Below are 19,075 nucleotides of genomic sequence, written 5' to 3'. Positions count from 1 at the left end.
TCCCTGCGGGGGCGGGGCCGTGGGGAGGGGCGGGGCCGCTCTGCCGCGAGAGGGCGCTCTGGGCAGCAGGAGGCGTGGCGCACCCGCGGCTCGTGGACTCCGCGCGCTCCCAGCGCCGCGTCCCGCCCGGATACCCTGCCGGCCTCGGAGTGGGGGCCCCACTTCCCCACGCTAGTCTCCCGACCCTGAAGGCCCTGCCTCGCGGCCCTCGGCCCGCAGTCGTCCCGCCGGACCCCTCGCGGGACCCCCACCGCCGCCGCCGGCCGCGCCCGCCGCGCTCCCGCCCGGAAGCGCGGACTTCCGCCGCACGGTCCCGCGGGTGTCCACGCCGCCATGCCCTCTCTCGGGGACCTGCTGCGGGAATGGGACCGGGGCGCGCAGGCCGTAGCGCGCGGGGACTGGGACTGTGCCCTGCGCCTCTTCTCGGGCTACCCGGAGCCGTCCGCCAGGATGTGCTTCAACGTGGGCTGCGTGCACCTGTTGGCCGGGGACCCGGAGGCCGCGCTGCGGGTGAGCCGGGGGCCTGACAGCCGGGCGCCCCCAGGGTTGGTCGCGGAGACCCCACCTCTTGGGGAAGCTGTTCTCTGGCCCTGGGGAACCTTACTTACCTTGCTCCGGGTCAAGGAGCGGTGCGATAAAGACCCAGCTACAGGGATGAGCCCGGGGTCCCCCCCCCCCCCCGCCGTTCTTCCTGATAGTCACCTGGGGATGTCCCCCTAGGGTTCCGCCTCAATGAACACCTGAAGCAGGTGGGAACTGTGTGATCGGGGGATCCCACCAGAACCGAGTCTGGGCCATGATGGAGGTGCTGGGCTCCCTCACCACCTCCACTAGGTGATGACCACGTGCCACACTCCCCAGTCAAGGAGAAAGGCCCGGGCTCTTGCTAGTGGTTCAGGTGCTCACTGTCTAACATATCCGGAAGTAGGCTCGAGGCTGGATCTTGCTTGGAGGGGACTTACCTGCTTCCCGAGGTGTAGAGCTTAGAGCAGGGGACTTCATCAGATGCCTGTGGCAATGGCAAGGAGATGAGGTCTGTCTCGTCTGATCTGAGTACTTCTGTTTCCCAATCTGTCCCCCAAAACAGAACCAAGACTCAAAAGTGCACACGGGCACACACACATACCTGCCTCTGCGGAGGGGGCAGCACCGAGCCACTCGCCGCCTTTTAAATGCTTTGTGTTCTTTAAAGTGATTCATGTTCCGCAAAAATCCAGCAGCACTCTGCTCATTGTTCTGGTCCCCAAATCTCCCCAGTAAAAAGAAACAGGATCCTACAGCTGTGGAGACCATCAGTGACAGTTACCTGGAAAATGACACAAATGAAAAGAGAATTAGGTATTGTAGGAGAGTGCCCATGTCAATATCTTGCAAAAATTCACCATAGGAGTTGGGGGGGCGGGGGCGGGCAGAACTGGGCAGATCTTACAAGGGATCTCCTCTGTCATTCCTTGCATCTGCATACAAATCTACAATTCTCAGGAACAATTTCAGTTTTATTTTTTTTAATTTTTTTTTTTTTATTAATGTTTTTTATTTATTTTTGGGACAGAGAGAGACAGAGCATGAACGGGGGAGAGGCAGAGAGAGAGGGAGACACAGAATCGGAAACAGGCTCCAGGCTCCGAGCCATCAGCCCAGAGCCTGACGCGGGGCTCGAACTCACGGACCGCGAGATCGTGACCTGGCTGAAGTCGGACGCTTAACCGACTGCGCCACCCAGGCGCCCCAACAATTTCAGTTTTAAAATGTTACCTAAGAACGGGAACACAATCGCTGACAGCAGGTAGTTCAACAGCGAATGGTAGATGTGAGGCCAATCCAGTTATCACTTCCTTATAAACTGTGATTTAGCCAGACAGAGGGGCCAGAGGTGGTGAGCAGAAGAATATGGTATTAAATCCTCTACCCAATAGGAGAGGGAGGACTGTGGAAAGACAATAAAATTAAGTAATTAAAGCATGGGCACGTTAATTGGAAACGTGGAGATTTTTGAAAGCAGACGGAATTGCTGCGATGAATACAAGTGTCTCTGGGGAGCAGGGCGGGTGAGGAGGGTGTAGAGAGGACTGTGGTCTGTCGATAGGAACCTATGTGAGCCTGATTTGGTTGCTGTTCCTGGCAGGGTGGTAAACAAATGGACTTCTCTGGCACTGAGCGCCCCCCGCATCAGGGCCTCCGTGCATCCCTTCAACCTTAGGTCAAACCCAGGGCTGCACAAGCCCCCCATTTGGCCAGATTGTAAGAGCATGAAGCCCCTCCGACGGATTGCCTGTGTCTAACTGAGAGCCACTGTCCTCGTTAGGAACAGACAACATCATTTCTGAGTGAGGTGTAGGGAAGAGCTGTGCTTTACACACACACTAAAACTTTTGTTCTTTCTGATTCTAATAGATAAGGAGTGTGTCCTTTCATGAGAACTATCAGAAATAGGGTTGTCATGGACTCTGGGTCTGGAGTTCTTGTCCAGCAAGAAAGCAGACCCAGGATTCAAAGCGGGAGACGACTAATGTCCGGGAGAAGGACAAGAGCCCCGAGTAAGGGTTCTTGCTCCATTTTTATTAGGATCAGAAGGCTTACCAACATGGTGATGGACGTGCACAAAGGGACAATGAAACTGCGAACATTAACTCGTGGACGCGAGGGAAAGGGGGTCTTGAAGATATTCGGGGTTAGGGGTTTGGGTTAACACAAAACAAAATCCTGGCTCCTGGCGAAAGGTTGTTTACAGCAGACTTGACTTGTTTACTACCTAAACTGGCCTAGGGGACCAGAAAGACTGAGCAGGCTATCTCTGGGTCAACAAGGCACCTTTCTTTTGCTAATTAGCTCTGCTCTGGGCAACTTCACCCGCAGCGTCTATAGCCCTATTTACCTGTTTACCTAATTTGGTCCTTCCTTCCTGTGAAAGCAGCTTTCTGCTATTAAACTAAGTTGGGGGGCTTTTCCGCCCTGGATACCTAATGTTGTTCACCTCACCTTGGATGTTTTCATCCTGAGAGTCCCTCTTCCTGTGCCTTTGTCCTATACTGGGACCTTTGTCGCACTTTGCCTAATCTCCTTTACCCAAACTTGGGTGCGAACATCCTGTGGCTTTCTAGTTTTTCACGCCTTGTTAACCCATCCTGCAGGCTCAGGGAATTCTGAAGTTTATTCCCCACATAGAATTTAAGTTTTTTTTTAATGTTTATTTTTGAGACAGAGAAAGACAGAGCATGGACGGGGGAGGGTCAGAGAGAGGGAGACACAGAATCCGAAACAGGCTCCGGGCTCTGAGCTGTCAGCACAGAGCCCGACACGGGGCTCGAACTCACAAACCGTGAGATCATGACCTGAGCCGAAGTCGGACGCTTGACCCACTGAGGCACCCAGGCGCCCCTCCCCACATAGGATTTTAAAAAGACAAAAATCTTGCATAACTGCATCCCCCAGAGGTAACCATCATTAATGTGCCGCAGTGTTTCCTTTTTTTGTACCCCCTTGTCATTACGGTAAACAGACTGGACTGTGACTGTGTTCTCTGCACCTCGGGAGCTCAGGCTGGTTTAGGTCGTGCCACTGAGGGAAACTGAATGGTGATGCCCTGCATGCAGGCTGTTGTGGGGCCCAGTGAAATTCCTTGGCCCCCTGTCACTGGTCATCTGTCTGGGCTGTATCTGTGACACAGGGGTGATGGAATTGCAGACCTTGGTGATCTGTGGGCATTTCTGTCCTCAGGCATTTGACCAAGCAGTGACCAAGGACACTTGCATGGCTGTGGGCTTCTTCCAGCGAGGAGTGGCCAGCTTCCAGCTGGAGAGGTGAGCACAGAGGTGTCTCGTTTCTTCTCTGAGGGCCCTTTGTCTCTGCAAAGTCCGTTCTTGTGCTCCCCGCCTCCTCTCTCCCCATGGGGCACCTTCTCTTGCCCACCCCCTCCTCCATAGCTTCAGGGAAGCCTGGAAGAGGACACTGTGGTCATGCTGGAGGGGGACACAGGGAACAGCCACACGGTGAGCCCTGTCTCTGTGCTGAGGTTCACAGGGCGCTTTCACGGGCACTTCTTCCTTTGTTCCTCACCACATCTTTGCTGCAGCAGGGATGGCGGGATTACACCCATTCTGCAGATGAGGAAACTTCGAACAGGGCTGCAGGAATGGTGTGTCCCAGGGCAGGGAGGGGGTTGGGGTCCTCAATGCTCACCTGGGCTGTTTGCACTGTGGTCCTTCCCAGAGGAGGAAACATTCTGCAGGACAGGCCCGGCTTCCCCCTACCCCACCTAGCCCCAGGACAAGCCTCACGGCAGGCAGGCCCCATGCCAGGGCAGGCAGGCTCTGGGGACAACCTCCTCCTCTCATGGGTCCAGGAGCCTCCTTGGAGGAGATGGGGATTCTAGTGGAGGCCAAGGAGTGTCCAGCCGGTCTCTGCGGCAGGAGGCCCACAGGGTTGGGGGTCCTGTGAAGCAGGAGGGAAATGTGGAAGAGGGTCTGGGGTACAGACAGGGGCTCTAGGCAGCAGAGTGAGTGAGGTCCCCAGGAATCAGGACTGGATCAGAGCTGGCATCACCTCACACCCCGGATGTGGTGCCCCCATGCCCCTCACAGCCAGTCTGTCCATGACCCATGTGTTGTGAATTGAGGGCCCACCATGTGCTGAGGCCTGGGTGACCACCACTGCCCCCTAGCAGGTGTCCCTGGAGCTGGGGTGGTGGGGAGGCTGGGGCAGGGCTTGGCCCCTTTCCCTGCAGCCACTGAGGTCCCCCTCGCTGCTGGCTCCCCCACTGCCCACAGGTTCCAGGAGGCCCTGTGTGACTTCCGTCTGGCCCTGGCACAGCTGAGGGACAACACCGCCATCGACTATACACAGCTGGGCCTGCGGTTCAAGCTGCATGCCTGGGAGGTGAGCTTGCACGGGGAAGTGTGGCCCGCTGGGGCTCTGGGGGTGCTGTCTGCGGGTGGCCCGGGTGGTCCTTCAGGCCCCGTCCTCTGGGTTCCATCCTCTTCTCACTGTCACAGGTGGGGCCGTGTTGACCGAGGCTCCCTCTGGCCACTCTTTCATCCTGAGGAAGCTGGAGGGTAGAAGAAGTTAGAGGCCACCAGGAGTGCTTTGCCCAGGAGAAGGGCAGGGGAGGGGCAGAGAGCAGACAGGTGAAAGGCAGGTGGGGTCAGGAAGCAGCACAGCTTGGCTCTCTGTGGCTGACACCAAGGGAGGGGAGTGGAGAGGACACCGTAGTGCTCCCGGAAACTGGCTGCCTTGCAGCCTTCTCCCAACAAGCAGTGTTGCAAGAAACAAGTCGTGGGAAAGCCCCTCCAGGTGGGGTCCCCTGGCCCAGGGCACTGAACAGTGCAGGGCGGTGGGGGGCGCGGGGAGGAATGGCCTGGCAGTGACCCCCACCTGGCCTTGTAACAGGAGTCTCCAGAGGGCGGCCAGCTGGCTCTGGGGGTGTGGTGTCACCTGGCAGGCCACGGGGACAGAGGGCCGCGCGGAGGGAGTGTGTTGATTTCTCTTGACGTTGGGCCAAGTTGGGTGGCACTTGCTGCCTCGGTGGCAGCAGCAGGGGCTCAGTGGGGAGGTCGGCTCCCAGGAGCACCAGGCAACTTTGCTTCTGCCCTCGGTATGTCCGGCCGCGGCAGCCTTAACCCAACCCAAACTGTCTGTCAAACGTCTTGTGACACGGGGGTGGGGACGGGGACAGGACAGAGAAATGGGTTCCTTGGACGGCACCCCAGACTCATGCACTGACAGGACAGCACACAGACGAAGGGGCCGCAAAAAGGGGTTTGGCCAGATGCAGAATGGGGGTGAGGCAGGCAGAGAGGATGCTTCCCGCTTCCAGAAATCCGCCCCTGATTTTTGGAGCAGAGAAGCGCCAGAGCGATGAACCGCTCCGGATGGGGGGGTCTGGAGAGTGAGGCCTGCCCGGCAGAGCCCCGCACCGGCGCCGCCACGGACCGGCTGCCTAGCCCTGAGCCAGGCTCCTGGGCCAGAAGAGCCCTCGCTGTTGTGCCTCGGGCCGGGGGTGGGGTTGTGGGAGGGGCTGGGGTGGGGCGGGGTCAGCGGAGGGGCTGGGAGTGGGTCCGGGGGAGGGGCTGGGGGCCGGGCAGGGGGCCGGGGGTGGAGCCAGGGGAGGGGCTGGGGTGGGGGCGGGGGTGGAGCCAGGGGAGGGGCTGGGGTGGGGCCGGGAGAGGCGCCCGGAGGGGAACTGGAGGTGAGGCCAGGAGAGGGGCTGGGGGTGGGACTGGGAGCCAAGGCCTGAACGGGAGGGGGTGGGGGGAAGGGCGGGGAGGTCCGGAATCCGGGCCAGAAGGTCTGATCTAGGAGTGAGACCTGGGAGGGGACCATGAGACTGGAGCTGGAGCTACATAGTGGCACTGAGGGCGAGGCCAGGAGAAATGTCGGCGGTGGGACTGGGGGCACGCCCCGGGGTAGAATCTGGGGCAAAGGCGGGGCAAGGCGGGGGGGTGGGGGGGGCTGAGACCCAAAGGCGGAGGGGACTAAGGGAGGCAGTGGGCTGTCCCCTGGCTCCCAGGTGCTCTTCAACTTGGGGGCCGCACAGTGCCGCCTGGGTCTCTGGGCTGAGGCCACCCGCAGCCTAGAGGAAGCCCTCTCCAAGGGGTCAGAAGGGGCCCGAGACCACCTGTGCACTGCCCTGGACCAAGTGCAGGTGAGGGGGGAGGGCAGGGAGGAAAGCAGGTTGTCCCCACCCCTTGGGGTTGTTGGTCCCATAGCCCACTGTGCAGGGCTCATATCTATACAGGCCTCCCAAGACTTTCTAGAGGGAGGTAGCCCATGTGCCCAGGTGTGGGGGCTGGGGAAGGACTTCCCGTAGTCTGTGACAAGTGGGTGGAGGGGCCCCCTGAGACCACCGCCCTGGTCAGATGCTCAGGTCTGCGTTGGCCGGACCCCCTCCAGAAACAGGTGCACCTGCAGCCTCGGCAGGGCCCCAGGGGTGAGGTCTTCCGGCCCCACAGGTGGCACCTGGAGCTCCTGGAACCAGTGGATTTCCTGGGCAAGGCCAAGGTAAGGGGGCAGCGTCTCGCTTCCCAGCCCAGGTGCTCAGGAGCCAGCAAGCTGGGGAGGGACCGGCCACCCGCAAGCTGCAGACATACGAGAGCTTCCTAGGTCAGAAGCAGTGTCTCCAGGTGGAGTTTACAGATCCCGGGCTCTTGGAACCAGGACACAGAGGCCACCAGAAGTTGGCTGCGGAGGAGGGAGCTCATGCCTTTTTGACGGGGATCCCCGAGGCTCCCCCGCCTGCCTCCACTTCAGCCATGCTTTTCTGGCCTCAGAATCTCCTTGGCTCTGTCTGCCTGCATCTCTGCCCCGGACAGTGAGATCTCAGGGAGGCCCGAGGTAGGCTGGCCCGGGCCACTTCATGCCTACCCCTTGGTCAGGGCCGGGCAGCACCACCAGAATCACAGAACACTGGGGAACACAGGGAAATAACTCCTGTGCGCACAAAGGAAAATTCACATTGACTTCAAGCTGGTGGACCTTGGGTTAGCCCCGGCACCCCCGAGGTCACCAAGGGCCAGCGTGCTGCATGTGACCATGTTAAAAGTGCTGGCGAGGTCACCTGCCACAGACACCTCATGTTCGCAAACATCTGCTGGTGGGGGCCAGGCGGTTCTGAGCTGCGTTGATCAGTTTAGAGTCCACTTATCACAGTATAAGACCTCTAAGAAACAAAAATATTTCAAAAATTGTACTCAAAATAAGTCGAAACTCTCAGCACAGATGTCTTCCTTTATCAGACGTATTCTTCCTGCCTTCCCAGCCCCCATGGTGGCGGTCTGGCAGCTTGGGTCAGGCCCCTGCCCAGCAGATGGGAGACTCAGGGGGGTGCGGTGGGCGGCAAGGGCTGGGAGCCAACATCACGGAGCCCCCTGGGGGTTGGGGCTGGTGCCTGCTGACCCGGCTGTCCCCCTGCTGTCCCCCTGCTGTCCCTTACCAGGTGGTATCCTCTGCCTTCCCTGCCGACCGGCAGGAGGACATCCAGCCTCAGCAGCCCCAGGTGGGTGGTGGCCTGCCAGCCAGCCCCGCTTTCTCTGTCAGTCTGCAGGCCTGAGCCCTTCGCACCTTTTTACTGTTACGGGAGGAAAATGCTCTGGACCGTGCCCAGTGTTCCTCTGATCTGGAATCGGGAGTGGCAGGCCTATTCTGTGCGAGAGTCTATAAAAATCACGCAGTCTTGCTTGGGGGGGTGGGGAAGAGCATTGCTAGGCCTCCCCACCCCGAACTCCCCCACCGGGGTCTGCATCCTGAGAGGTTGGCATTCTGTGCCCACAGGTTCAGGGCACGGATGGCAGAGCCAGGCCCGGAGCCGCCCCGCGGTAGGAAGGAGCGTCCCTCCTGTTGGGGCAGAGGCCCTGGTGTGAGGCCCAAGGCCGGAGCCCCCGTGCAGACCTGGCCAGGGGCCAGGACTGTCACACCCCCTTTCCAGAGTGGATGTGGCCGGAGCCCCCGGTGCCGGGGGAGGGGTGTCCCCCTCTCATAGAGCCGTCACCCTGGCCCCGGCGGGCACCAGAGGGGAGTTGAGACTGCGGTCATGATGACTCCAAGCAGCGCAAGAGCTCAGGGCCAAGGTGCCCAGGGAGGGTGCTGGCGGGACTGCAGGCTGGCGTGATTACGCTTCCGGCATTGCCAGACTGGAGCCTCACAGATGGGGCTGTCCCCACTCAGGAGAGGGGCTGGTGCTCAAGGTTGCGGCGACGTAGAGCCGGCCCCACGCCCTGGGGCCCTGCTCGGACCTAGCCCTCATCTCCACACTCCAGGCCCTCCTCAGGCTGTCCGGGAGGAAGTCCTGAGGCCAAGGGTCCCCCCCCCCGCTTCCCCTAGGGCTGCAGTCACCGGGGCCTGGAAAACCTGCACCGCCTGTGGTCCCAGGAGGCCCCCCGAGACAGAGACACAGGTCGGCCCCGGGCAGGCGGGGCAGGCTGACCACCATGCGCCCGTCCTCTCCGATGAACAGGTGGGTGACCCCGAGATGGGGAACAGCAGCCACAGCCAGGCGCTCTGCGGGTCTGGGGCGGGCGACCTCGTGCCCTGCTGGGGGACAGAGCCTTGGCTTTCTCTGTCGGGTCAGAGACAGGGCCGGAGCCAGACACCGGGGTCGGTGGGGGGGGGCCTGCTGATGGCCGTCCTCACCCGGCCGTAGGCCTTGGGGGGCCTGGCCTGCAGCCTGTGCCTCTGGGTCTTGGGTCTTGCTCCATCCAGCCGTGGCCCTTGGCACCCCAGCCCTCCTTCCTGGACACCAGCTTCTCCCAGGCAGGTGCAGCCAGGAGGGGCGTGGCTGACCCCCTCCCACACCAGCACCAGGAGAGGGGCCTCCACGCACAGAGCAGGCGTTTGACCTGAACAGGCATTTTATCAAAGGACTTCATGAGGGAATATGCGGTCACTTCCCTTTCTTTTCCCTGGTGCTCAGCTAACTCAAGTTGAACGGACCTGTGCCCTTAGCGGTTATTCTCTGTCACAGCTGTGCCTTATTAACTTCCTGCATGCGGTTAAAGCTGCATTTACTAAGTTCATGGTACTTAGGGGTTTTAGGCCCTCGACCCTCCTGGCACGATAGCGAATAGCTTCTGAAGTGCGTTAACCAGCTGGTAAATACGCTGAAGTCCAAATGCTTCCTTTACCAATGAACTTCCAGACCCTCACCTGAAGTCAGAACGGAGTCAGGATGGCCTGGACCCCGGGGCCTCTCTGGGGTGCCCTGCTGCCCCTGCAGCACATCCAGCATAGGGTGAGGTCCAGCTGGTCCCTGGCCTGGGTCCTCAGGCTCCACCTGGGACCACCCGGGATGACAGCTTCATCCGCACTGATGTAAGGCAGCCTGTCTGTGGTCGCTAGGACTGTGGGGACCCCGGTGCCTGCCCTGAACACACCCCAACACGGGTTGCATTTCTGGCTTGCTGGTGGTCAGCTGGTTCACAGGCCGTACGCCTCACCACTGGGCCTGCTTCCACAAGCCAGGGACACTGCCCCACCCCCAGGGCCCCCATCCCTGGCCCCTGCTCCAAGCCTGTGGCTTTCCCTGCAGAGGCCCAGTGTGGAACAAGTTGGCAAACAGGTTCCTCCAGGTAAGGGCTCCTGAGCTGCAGGCGGTGGGCAGGGATACTGGGGGAAGGGGGCAGGGATCTGGGGGTGTGGGGAGCAGCCTCTTTGTCCCCTAAGGAGGAGATTGGCTACCTGTGCTTCCCAGTGGGCGTGTGGTCCAGGCAGGTCCTCTGCTCCAAAATATTCCACCTGAGAACCTGCTCTGTTAACCTCCACAGGGCTGCGGGTGGCAGGGGAGCCACACCCCGGCCCTTCTGAAGACCCCTCTCATGCTGGGGTAAGAGCCTTGGTGTCACCCCCACTCTTCTGGTATTTGGGGCCCTGAGGCTAGGCCCCATCCCTTCAAGTGGCCCCGGGGACCCCAGCTGATGAGCAACTTACAGGCCCGTAGCCCCAGCCCCCTGCCACCGTCTTTGTCCCCACCCTCAGCCCCAGCTCGAAGGCCACCCCAGTTGGGCCTTGTGCATGGAGATTTGGGGCTTTACAAGCTGACCACTGCCTTTCTGCCTTGTCCCAGGGAGTGGCTGTGGGGGACCCTGAGTCCTTGGTGACCCTCATAGTGCAGTGTGCCTTCACACTGGCCCTGAAGGTCCCAAGAGGAGCTGACCTGTCCAGCCTGCGGACCCTGCTGAGCCAGGCCCTCCCCCACCAGGCCCAGCACGGGCAGCTCAGGTGAGCCAGTCAGAGGTGGGACCTGAGGTCTCTGAGCCTGGCCCAGGGCAGAAGCCCCAGGGCAGGGGTTGGAAGAGGGGCTGGTACATCTGTGCCCTGGCAGAGACCCCCCCCTGCCCTCCCCCCTCCCGCTCGCTCACTTGGAGGAGTTTCTCTGCAGTTACCAAGACCCCAGCAACGAGGGGCGCTGGGTCCCCCTTGCTAGGGAGGAGGTGCTACAGAGGGCCTGGCGGGACAAGGCGGCCAGCCCTGGGGTCCTGCGGCTCCAGTGCCGGGTGAGCCCCAGGAGAGCCCGGTGTGGGTCCCGGTGTGGGTCCCGGTGCGTGCGGGGCGGGGGAGGCCCTGGGGCCCTTCTGCAGCCGGCCCACCCTGGAGCCCTCCCCTGCCACAGGGAGCGGGCGGCCGGCCTGTCCTCTACCGGGTGGTGGCCCGGCACAGCTACTCTGCCCAGGGGCCTGAGGACCTGGACTTACAGCCAGGGGACATCGTGGACGTCCTGTGTGAAGGTCAGTGGGGCGCTGGGGCCAAAGGGGTTTCTGTGAGCAGATACTATCTGATGTGCCCTAAGGAACACTGACATCCCCTCGCGTGCAGTGGACCCGGCCTGGTTGGAGGGCCACTGTGATGGCCGCATCGGCATTTTCCCCAAGTGCTTCGTGGTCCCAGCTGGACAGTACATGTGAGGAGCCCAACACCCCCACCTGGAGTCCCACATACCCCAAGCCCAGTGAGGAAATCAGCCCTAGGAAGTCCCGTGGCAAGAACAGTTTTAATAAAGCAATCTTCCCCCCACTGAGGTGTGGTCTGTGTTCTTGGCTTGTCCACTGTGAGGGCCCGATGGAGGCTTTGAGGATGGGGGATGGGGCTGCTCCCAGAGAAGCCTAGGAGCCTGGAGACCTCCCCTCAGGCTGAGTGATACCCCCGTTCGGGCCGGGCCCCTCCGCCAACCTCCTGAAGCCCTGCCAGCCTCTCCCAGGGAGCCGACCCCTTCTTCAGCAGTCACTCCCACATCCGGGCTTGACCGGGCCCCACGTCCCGCTAACACTGAAGGTCACAGAGCCTTGGAATGCTGCAGGGGCCCCTGTGGCCTGGCATTTATCACCTGCCGCCCTGGGGAGGCCACAATATCTCCTGCATCCACGGGGGCCATCTGACCGTGGGGCCAGAGCCCACGGGACAAGGGGACCCGGCAGGGGTCAGGAGATCAGGGAGGCTCTGACCAGCTCAGACCGTGGGAGCTGAGCCCGTGCCTTCCGCCATCAGGCGGCCGCCCAGCTTAGCCCTGGGGCCAGAGGAGCTGGCCTGCCACAGCCCCCAGAGTAACCGTGAGAGTCAGCACGGCAAAGACGACCCCGGCCGCCCAGATGCCATAGCTCTGTGCCCGCCACTGGGCAGGCACCTCGGCCGGGATCATCCTGGTCAGGTTCAGCATGTAGCCCAGCGTCCAGCCCATCTCCGTGCCACCAGCCTGTGGGACACATGGGCTGCTCAGTGCCGTGGGTGGCTGCCCTGGAGCCCCTGACCCACCCTCGTCCTGGGCCAGGTGGTCACCTGCTTGCGGAACTCGATGCCAGGCCAAGTCTCCTCACTGAACCCGTAGCCCTCAAGCAGCAGCGTGAGAATATACAGCCCCGAGGTACAGTAGTCACGAAGCCGGCGGTCCTGCCCGGGCGAGCTGGCCTCCACCTGGGGGCCCGGGAGGTGAGGAGCCAGTTGGTGTCCCCGCTCCCAGCCTTCCAGGGACAGGGTCCCACCAAGTCCCTGCCTGCTGAGGTCTGTGCCTGCGACAGCTGCAGCTCGGAGACCCAGGGCGGCCCTGGGATCCACCCACCTGCTTCCAGGGCCTCTGGCAGAACTCCCAGATGGTGGCGTTGACAGTGGCCAGTGGCTGCTTGGAGGTGAGATTCAGGAAGTGGAAGGTGTAGTAGAAGTTGGAGAAGGCCTGGGGGCGGAGGGGGGTGATGAGCTGTGTGTCTTCCCTGGGCACTGGGGTGATGCCCGGTGGGCCCGGGTCAGAGGAGCCCTGGACAAACCAGGCAAAGTCCCCACCTGCCCCCATGCGGGGCCCCAGAGTTCCCAAGAGCCCGCCTGTGCAGGGCTCATCCTGGGCCCACCTGGGGTCAGACCCCTGGGGCCGGGGCCGTGGAAGGAGGCTGAGACCCTGGGGAGGACAGGGTAGGGAGCTCACATAGAACTGGCCCCGCACAGGGGGCTGGTAGACCCCATTGAAGGCACAGTGTCCTCGGCCCTGGCAGCTGGAGAAGTTGAAGAGGCCCCGGATGGCTGAGATACAAGCCCCGGGGTTCCCTGTCCCTTCCACAGTGAGGTTCCCGGCCAGCTCTGGAGGGGCTGCTGTGTGCACACAGGGGGACTCGTAGAGGGCGGCCGGGGACAGCGTGGCCCAGTAGCCGCTGTGGTAGCATGGGTGGCGGACCAGGGGGCCGGAGCTGCTCTGCGGGAGGGCAGGGAGGTGGCCTTGAGCCCAGCCCAGGGCCACAGGCCGCCCCAGCTCGCCTCCCCCTCCTCTGTGGCCCAGCCGACCTGCACCAGCTGTGCCAGAAGCCTGCTCAGCATCTGGTCCCGCCCGAAACAGAGGTAGCTGTGGGTGTAGACACTGTGCTCAGATCCGTAGAGGCGGAAGGTGGTCTGGGTGCTCTTGTCCAGTATGGGGCCTCCAGGCACAAAGGTGATCTGGGTGGAGGCTCCACCCATGTCCAGGGCGCCCACCAGTGTCCCCTCCAGAGGCTGGATCCATTCTCCAGAGAAGGAGTACTGAGCACAGACAAGGGGCACTGAGTCCTGGGACCAGCCTCATTGACCCACCGCCCCTGGTCATCCAACCCCCACCCTCGGGCTGCACACAGCACCTTGACCAGCATGCCCAGGACGTAGTTAATGGTGATCCAACCTAAAGCACCCTCGTCCTGCCCGGCCAGAAGCTCAGCACCCCAGAAGTCCAGGGGGGACTTGCCCAGGACCTGGGTGACCGCCTCGAAGATGTCTCTTGCCTGAGAGCTATTCTTCTGGCTGGACAGAAAAGACCAGCAGCCCGAGCTGGCAGGAGACCCACACCCACTCCACTCGGCCCGCTTGCCCAAGGCATTGACACCACGGCTCTCGGAGCTGTTCCTCACGGATGTGCCACAGGCCCCAAGTCAGCCCAGCTCACCTGAGTAGCCTCATGCCAGCCGTGGCCCCCAGGAACATGGGCGTCTTCCACTGCTGTGCCTCTGGGATCAGCGCCAGCGCTTCCTCCAGGCAGCCCTGCAGGCTCTCACCGGCTTGTGCAGGATTGGAGGCGTAGGAGGAGATTCCAGGCCCTGAAACACAGCACCCCAGGCCGAGGCTCCAGGCCTGAAGGCTGGGCTGGGCCGGAAGGGCCTGTGGGGAGTTGAACAGTGTCTCCGCCCCCCACCGCCCCCAAAAGGTATGCCCATGTCCTAACCACTGAGATCTTTGAGTGGGATTTTATTTGGAAAAGGGATCTTTGCAGATGTAATTAAGTTAAGGGTTTTAAGATGGGATCATTCTGGATTCCCTGGGTGGGCCCTAAATCCGATGACCCGTATCCTCTAATTTAAAAAAAAATTTTTAACGTTTTATTTTTTGAGAGAGAGAGAGACAGAGCAGAGGCAGGGGAGGGACAGAGAGAGGGAGACACCGAATCAGGCTCCAGGCTCTGAGCTGTCAGCACGGAGCCCGACGCAGGGCTTGAACTCACGAACCGGGAGATCGTGGCCTGAGCTGAAGTCGGACGCTTACCCGACTGAGCCACCCAGGCGACCCCTGATGACCCATTTCCTTCTAAGAGAGAGGAGAGGGAAGGTCAAGGCACATGAGGAGGAAGGCCACGTGAGGTTGGGGGGAGAGGTTGGAACGATGTGGCCACAGCCCAGGAGCCTCCAGAAGCTGGAAGAGGCAGGAAGGACCGGGCAGGCCCTGGTCCACTTCTGTGCAGGCACATGTAGGTTCTGGTCCAGTTCCACACTGACCATCTGTGCCACTTGGGTAATTCACTCAACCTCTCTGAGCCACTTTTCCTGTAGGTTCATCTGCTGATTTGCTAAAGGATGTAAATGTGGCTCAGCTGGCTCCAGCCTGTACCGCCTCCCAACCCTCCTCCTCGCCGGGAATCCCTCCCAGACAGCAGCCGACAGCCGTGCGCACCCGCCCGCTGTCCCCAGAGCTGCCCACTGACCTTTCGCCTGGCAGACCAGGGCCTGGCTGACCACGCCCGTGTCGTTCTCCTTGTCTGCTGGCCACCGGTACACAAAGAGGGACGTGTGGGAGGACCCCGCGTCAAACACAATCCCAAACTGAGAGTGACAACAAGGTCAGGAGGGCGTGGGGCCAGCGCCCAGCCCAGCCCAGCCCAATCTCCCCACTGCTCGGGGTCTGGGGGCCTACCTTGGTGTCTGTGGGCAGGAGGATATCAGTGGCCTCCACCAGGATGAGAATGAGCGTGGTGAGGCCTGAGGCCACTGCCGCCCCGAGCAGTGCCGTGAGAACCCGCGGCTTCCAGGTCAGCCCCATCAGGGCAGGGCAGGGCAGGGCTGGGCTGGCACCTGTGGGTGTGGGCAGCAGTGGGAACCGGACGCCCCTTGTCGCAGACACTGCTGCCCTGGAGAGCCACCCTGTCCTCCCTGGGGCTCAGCATGTCTGAGCTCAGTCAGTGGGCAGAGCGGAAGACCACACCACAGGAGCCGGGCCTGCCCAGGAGTGCTGTGGAGCCAGGGTCCAGCCTGGGACACACAGTGCTGATGGGGTCCAGAAGAGCCCCTTTCTTTCTTCTTCTTTTCAGACGGAGAGAGAGAGAGTGAGAGAGGGGGGCAGAGAGAGAGAAAGAGGGGGGCAGAGAGAGAGAGAGAGAGAGCGAGAGAGCGAGGGGGGCAGAGAGAGAGCGAGGGGGGCAGAGAGAGAGAGAGAGAGAGAGAGAGAGAGAGAGGGAATCCCAAACAGGCTCCATGCTCAGTGTGGAGCCCAACTTGGGGCTCGAGATCCTACGGCCCTGGGATCATGACCTGAGCTAAAATCAAGAGTCAGACGCTTGATCAACTGAGCCCCCCAGGTGCCCTCACTCTCCCCACCCTCCCGGGAGGAGCCCCAGTTCTGAAGGTCAGCTCCAGACTGACCTTGGGGGACCCAGGACCCTGCCCCCCCCTCCTCTCTGCAGCCCTCTCCCCAGGCCTCCCCCAGGGTAGGATCTTCACTCTGGGAGCCCTGAGGTCAGCCCTGAACCAGGTGAGGCCAGGGGACCAGCTAGACATATAACTGCTCCCAAGCAGCCTCCCTTGTGCCCTAATGAGTGAGGTCGGTAGGGCCCCGAGGAGCACATTTTCTTGAAAGGAACTTGAGATCAGGGAGTTCCGAACAAAGACGTTGGTTTCTATTCGAAAACCAACCGCTGCCTTCTCTCATCTGATTTGGAAGCTCTGCAGTTGGCTCCACATCCCGCCCCGGGCAGCTGGCCGAGGCTGAGGCTGGAGTGCAGTTTGCACAGGGCCGAGGTGCCCAGCTCAGTGGCCTTGGCCCCTACAGGACCCTCCCCGGGCCCCAAGCGTCCCCAAGCCGGGCCATACACACAGGACTGCCGGGAGCCTCGGCCCCGCTGGTGCCTCCGTCCAAAGGAGACAGCTGTCTGGGGTCTCCCAGGCCCAGAGATTCCTGTGATTTTGTATCACACTGTGTCTCACAAAAGCGTAAACATCCCTCATGTGCTTATTTCAAATGGAGTGACAGGCAGGGGTGATGATGCCATTGTCTTGGGGCTCCGCCCCCCCCCCTGCGGCGTGGGACAGGCTGTGTGGATTAGGGACCCATTTGAAGGTGGGAAGATGGGGGTTCGGGGTTGGTGAGGCCCAGAGGGAACCCAGCCTGTGTCCCCAAACCAGAACCTGGGTCACAGGCCACATCATACAAACAGGTGACAGGCAAGACCCAGGGACACTGGGACCCCACCTCATATCTCACCTCCAAGGGATACAGCAATCTGAGACTCCTCAGCTTGAGTCCCCAATGAGTGGGCAAAGAGGATGGGCAGACTCCCCCACAGTCAGAACACCCTCCCTCAGGACTGGTTGCCCCCCACAACCGGAACAGCCCTCCTCAGACCGGGACAGCTCTCCCCAGACCAGAATAGCACCCCCTAGACTAGGATAGCCCCCCCAGACCCAGACAGCACCCCCAGCCCAGTACAGCCCCCTCACCTGGACTGTTGGAGAGCTGGCTGCCGCAAGGAGGAAGCCGGCTGCTGTCCCTCAGGCACCTGCTGGGTGCGGTCCCGCCTCTCCCTTTCCCTCAGCTAGTCACCGCCCACCTCTGCTTGGACCTCACCAGGCAGGTGACGGAGCTGCGAACTCTGGCCACTGGGGGCTGGTCCCACCCACCCCCAGATCACAGACTGGCCAACAGAGGCTCCGTGGGGTTGAACTCAGCCCCTGCTGGGGGTTAATCCCCCACTACTTAGGGTCACACTCCACACACCAATTCCCCCCGCCACATCACCCAGGGTTATACCCTCACCTGCTGCCTAGAGTTCTCCTGCCCCACCTGCCGCATTTGGTGACCACCCAGGTGGGCCCCCACCCCTCCCTGGAGGTGCTCAGACTTTGCCCTCTAACCTCACCCTCCCCCAGTGGGAGGCCCAGTGCCTCTGCTCAGGCTAAGGGCAGGTCAGTCAGGTGACCCAGGGCTTGACCAGAGCAAAGGCCAGAGGCCCGGCTAGCTTGTGGTCCAGGGAGGAGGGAAATTCAGCTTCTTAGCAATGTTTTTGGTGATTTCAAGCATACAATAACATTACCCCACTTTTGTGCACACGTGTGGGCTCACGGGAGCACTGCCACAGTCGGACTCACCAGGCACCCCTCCTCTGCCCCTCCAGGGTCACACCCTGGCCCCAGCCCAGCCCAGCCCCACCAACTGGCTCCTGTCACAGTTCTGTCTCCTGGCCACAGGGATAGGTGTGAGGCCTGAGGCCCAGCAGCCACCATGGGCTCTGAGGTCCCTGCTCTGTGCCTGAGTCAGTCTGCATAGACAGGCTGCAGTTTGCATGGCCTGCCCCTGTGGAAGGCATGAGGCATCCGGGGAGTTTCCACTCTGGTGAAGAGCTGCCACGGATCCTGGTGCCTGAGTCTCACCCAGGAGACCGCTGCTGAGCCTGTGGCTGAGTCACGCCTCACTTAGTTCCAAATTGCCTGTTTCCAGAGCCAGGTCCAGGTTCTTTGCACCCCGCCTTCCCGCCAGCATTTGGAGCCAATGTTTTATTGTAGCCAATCTGATGCATGCACCCTGGCTGTGATGCTGAACACCTTTCCACGCACGGATTTGCACACATATATCCTCTCTGATGGTGTCATGTCTTTTGCCCATTTTGAAACGGAATTGTTTGATCTCTTCCTGTTAAGTTTAAAGAGTTCTTTATATATTCTCCATCTACCCCTCTGTCTTTGTCACGGATGTGGTTTGCAAGTTTTTTTCTCCCCGTCTGTGGGTGGGTCGTCTTTTCGTTTTCTTAATAGTGTATTTCACAGAGCAACATTTTGAATTCCTGATGCAATCCAGTTTATCGGTGTGTTCTCCGGGGGTGGCACCTTGCACGTCATTACTGGGGACTTCTCATCTACCAGATCTTCAAGATTTCTTTTTCCTAAAGGCCTTATAGTTTCATGATGGGTGTTTAGAGCCCCAGTCCACTTAAACTTTGTGTAAGATGTGCCGCTTAGGCTGAGGACCACGGCCTTCCTGTGGACAACTGATCACTCCAGACACATCTGGGGAAAGGACCATCCTTTCTGTATGAACCCTTGTTCACCTTTGTACGAATAGCTACGCTTGTTTCTGGGGCTGTCCTGTGTCCCCATGCCCCCACTCCTGTGCTGGCCGCTACAGTCCGCAGGGGGTCTCAGTGCCATGTGTGAGGAGCCCCCCCTCCCATTTTCTTCTTCTTTTTAACTATCGCTGTAGCTCCTCTGTGTTTCTGACATCTTTACAAGTTTGAGTCTTTCAACCCACGAGCACAATTTCTCTTCTATTTATTTAGAATTTACATCTTTTAAAATTTTTCTTTTGTCTGAATTTTCCAGTTTTCAGAACAATGATCTAGTACCTATGGGCTTTTAAATTATTTATTTATTTATTTATTTATTTGTTTATTTATTTATTTATTTTTGAGAGAGACAGAGACAGAATGCGAGTGGGTTAGGGGCAGAGAGAGAGGGAGACACAGAATCTGAAGCAGGTTCCAGGCTCTGAGCTCTCAGCACAGAGCCTGATGTGGGGCTCGAACCCACGAACTGTGAGATCATGACCTGAGCTGAAGTTGGACGCTCAAGCAACTGAGCCACCCCGGCGCCCCAGTATCTGTGGGCTT

At 60.5% G+C, this 19,075-nt stretch overlaps 2 protein-coding genes across 6 annotated transcripts; one reads left to right on the top strand and one right to left on the bottom strand.

Moving 5' to 3' along the window:
- The first annotated feature begins 39 nt into the window (after nucleotides 1-39).
- Nucleotides 40-11,499, top strand: NOXA1 (NADPH oxidase activator 1). The gene is made up of 14 exons (XM_058693407.1): nucleotides 40-510; nucleotides 3,718-3,800; nucleotides 4,767-4,875; nucleotides 6,506-6,640; nucleotides 6,889-6,996; nucleotides 7,931-7,990; nucleotides 8,266-8,309; nucleotides 8,815-8,947; nucleotides 10,019-10,058; nucleotides 10,254-10,312; nucleotides 10,553-10,707; nucleotides 10,868-10,982; nucleotides 11,099-11,213; nucleotides 11,302-11,499. The coding sequence occupies exons 1-14, from the start codon at nucleotides 334-336 to the stop codon at nucleotides 11,388-11,390; spliced, it is 1,422 nt and encodes a 473-aa protein (XP_058549390.1). The 5' UTR covers nucleotides 40-333; the 3' UTR covers nucleotides 11,391-11,499.
- Nucleotides 4,856-17,324, bottom strand: ENTPD8 (ectonucleoside triphosphate diphosphohydrolase 8). Of its 5 annotated transcripts, none has more exons than XM_058693405.1 (10): nucleotides 16,914-17,223; nucleotides 15,115-15,497; nucleotides 14,906-15,023; nucleotides 13,877-14,027; nucleotides 13,575-13,734; nucleotides 13,249-13,479; nucleotides 12,896-13,159; nucleotides 12,539-12,649; nucleotides 12,259-12,393; nucleotides 4,856-5,035 (listed from the first exon to the last, which is right to left on the bottom strand). In XM_058693405.1, the coding sequence occupies exons 2-10, from the start codon at nucleotides 15,238-15,240 to the stop codon at nucleotides 4,856-4,858; spliced, it is 1,476 nt and encodes a 491-aa protein (XP_058549388.1). In that variant the 5' UTR covers nucleotides 15,241-15,497; nucleotides 16,914-17,223. The 5 variants fall into 5 exon arrangements, 4 of the variants coding, with proteins under 4 accessions (XP_058549388.1, XP_058549387.1, XP_058549385.1 ...); XM_058693404.1 differs by lacking the exons at nucleotides 4,856-5,035; nucleotides 16,914-17,223 and adding exons at nucleotides 11,458-12,175; nucleotides 17,230-17,324 and having other exon boundaries at nucleotides 15,115-15,272; XM_058693402.1 differs by lacking the exon at nucleotides 4,856-5,035 and adding an exon at nucleotides 11,458-12,175.
- Nucleotides 17,325-19,075: the final 1,751 nt, after the last annotated feature.

This window comes from Neofelis nebulosa, chromosome 12 (genome assembly GCF_028018385.1).
Source record: "Neofelis nebulosa isolate mNeoNeb1 chromosome 12, mNeoNeb1.pri, whole genome shotgun sequence".
NCBI classification, from domain to species: Eukaryota; Metazoa; Chordata; class Mammalia; order Carnivora; family Felidae; genus Neofelis; species Neofelis nebulosa.
The sequence above is the reverse complement of the archived record's forward strand: the minus strand, read 5'-3'. Positions and strand labels throughout refer to the sequence as shown.

Excerpts from the sequence above, each read along its gene's own strand:
- NOXA1 (XM_058693407.1), top strand. The coding sequence starts at position 334 with ATGCCCTCTCTCGGGGACCTGCTGCGGGAATGGGACCGGGGCGCGCAG. Across the intron at positions 511-3,717 it reads ACCCGGAGGCCGCGCTGCGG|GCATTTGACCAAGCAGTGAC; the intron begins GTGAGCCGGGGG and ends TTCTGTCCTCAG. Across the intron at positions 10,059-10,253 it reads TGGCAAACAGGTTCCTCCAG|GGCTGCGGGTGGCAGGGGAG; the intron begins GTAAGGGCTCCT and ends TAACCTCCACAG.
- ENTPD8 (XM_058693404.1), bottom strand. The coding sequence starts at position 15,240 with ATGGGGCTGACCTGGAAGCCGCGGGTTCTCACGGCACTGCTCGGGGCG. Across the intron at positions 15,024-15,114 it reads TCCTGCCCACAGACACCAAG|TTTGGGATTGTGTTTGACGC; the intron begins GTAGGCCCCCAG and ends TGTCACTCTCAG. Across the intron at positions 13,735-13,876 it reads GCTGGCATGAGGCTACTCAG|CCAGAAGAATAGCTCTCAGG; the intron begins GTGAGCTGGGCT and ends TTTTCTGTCCAG.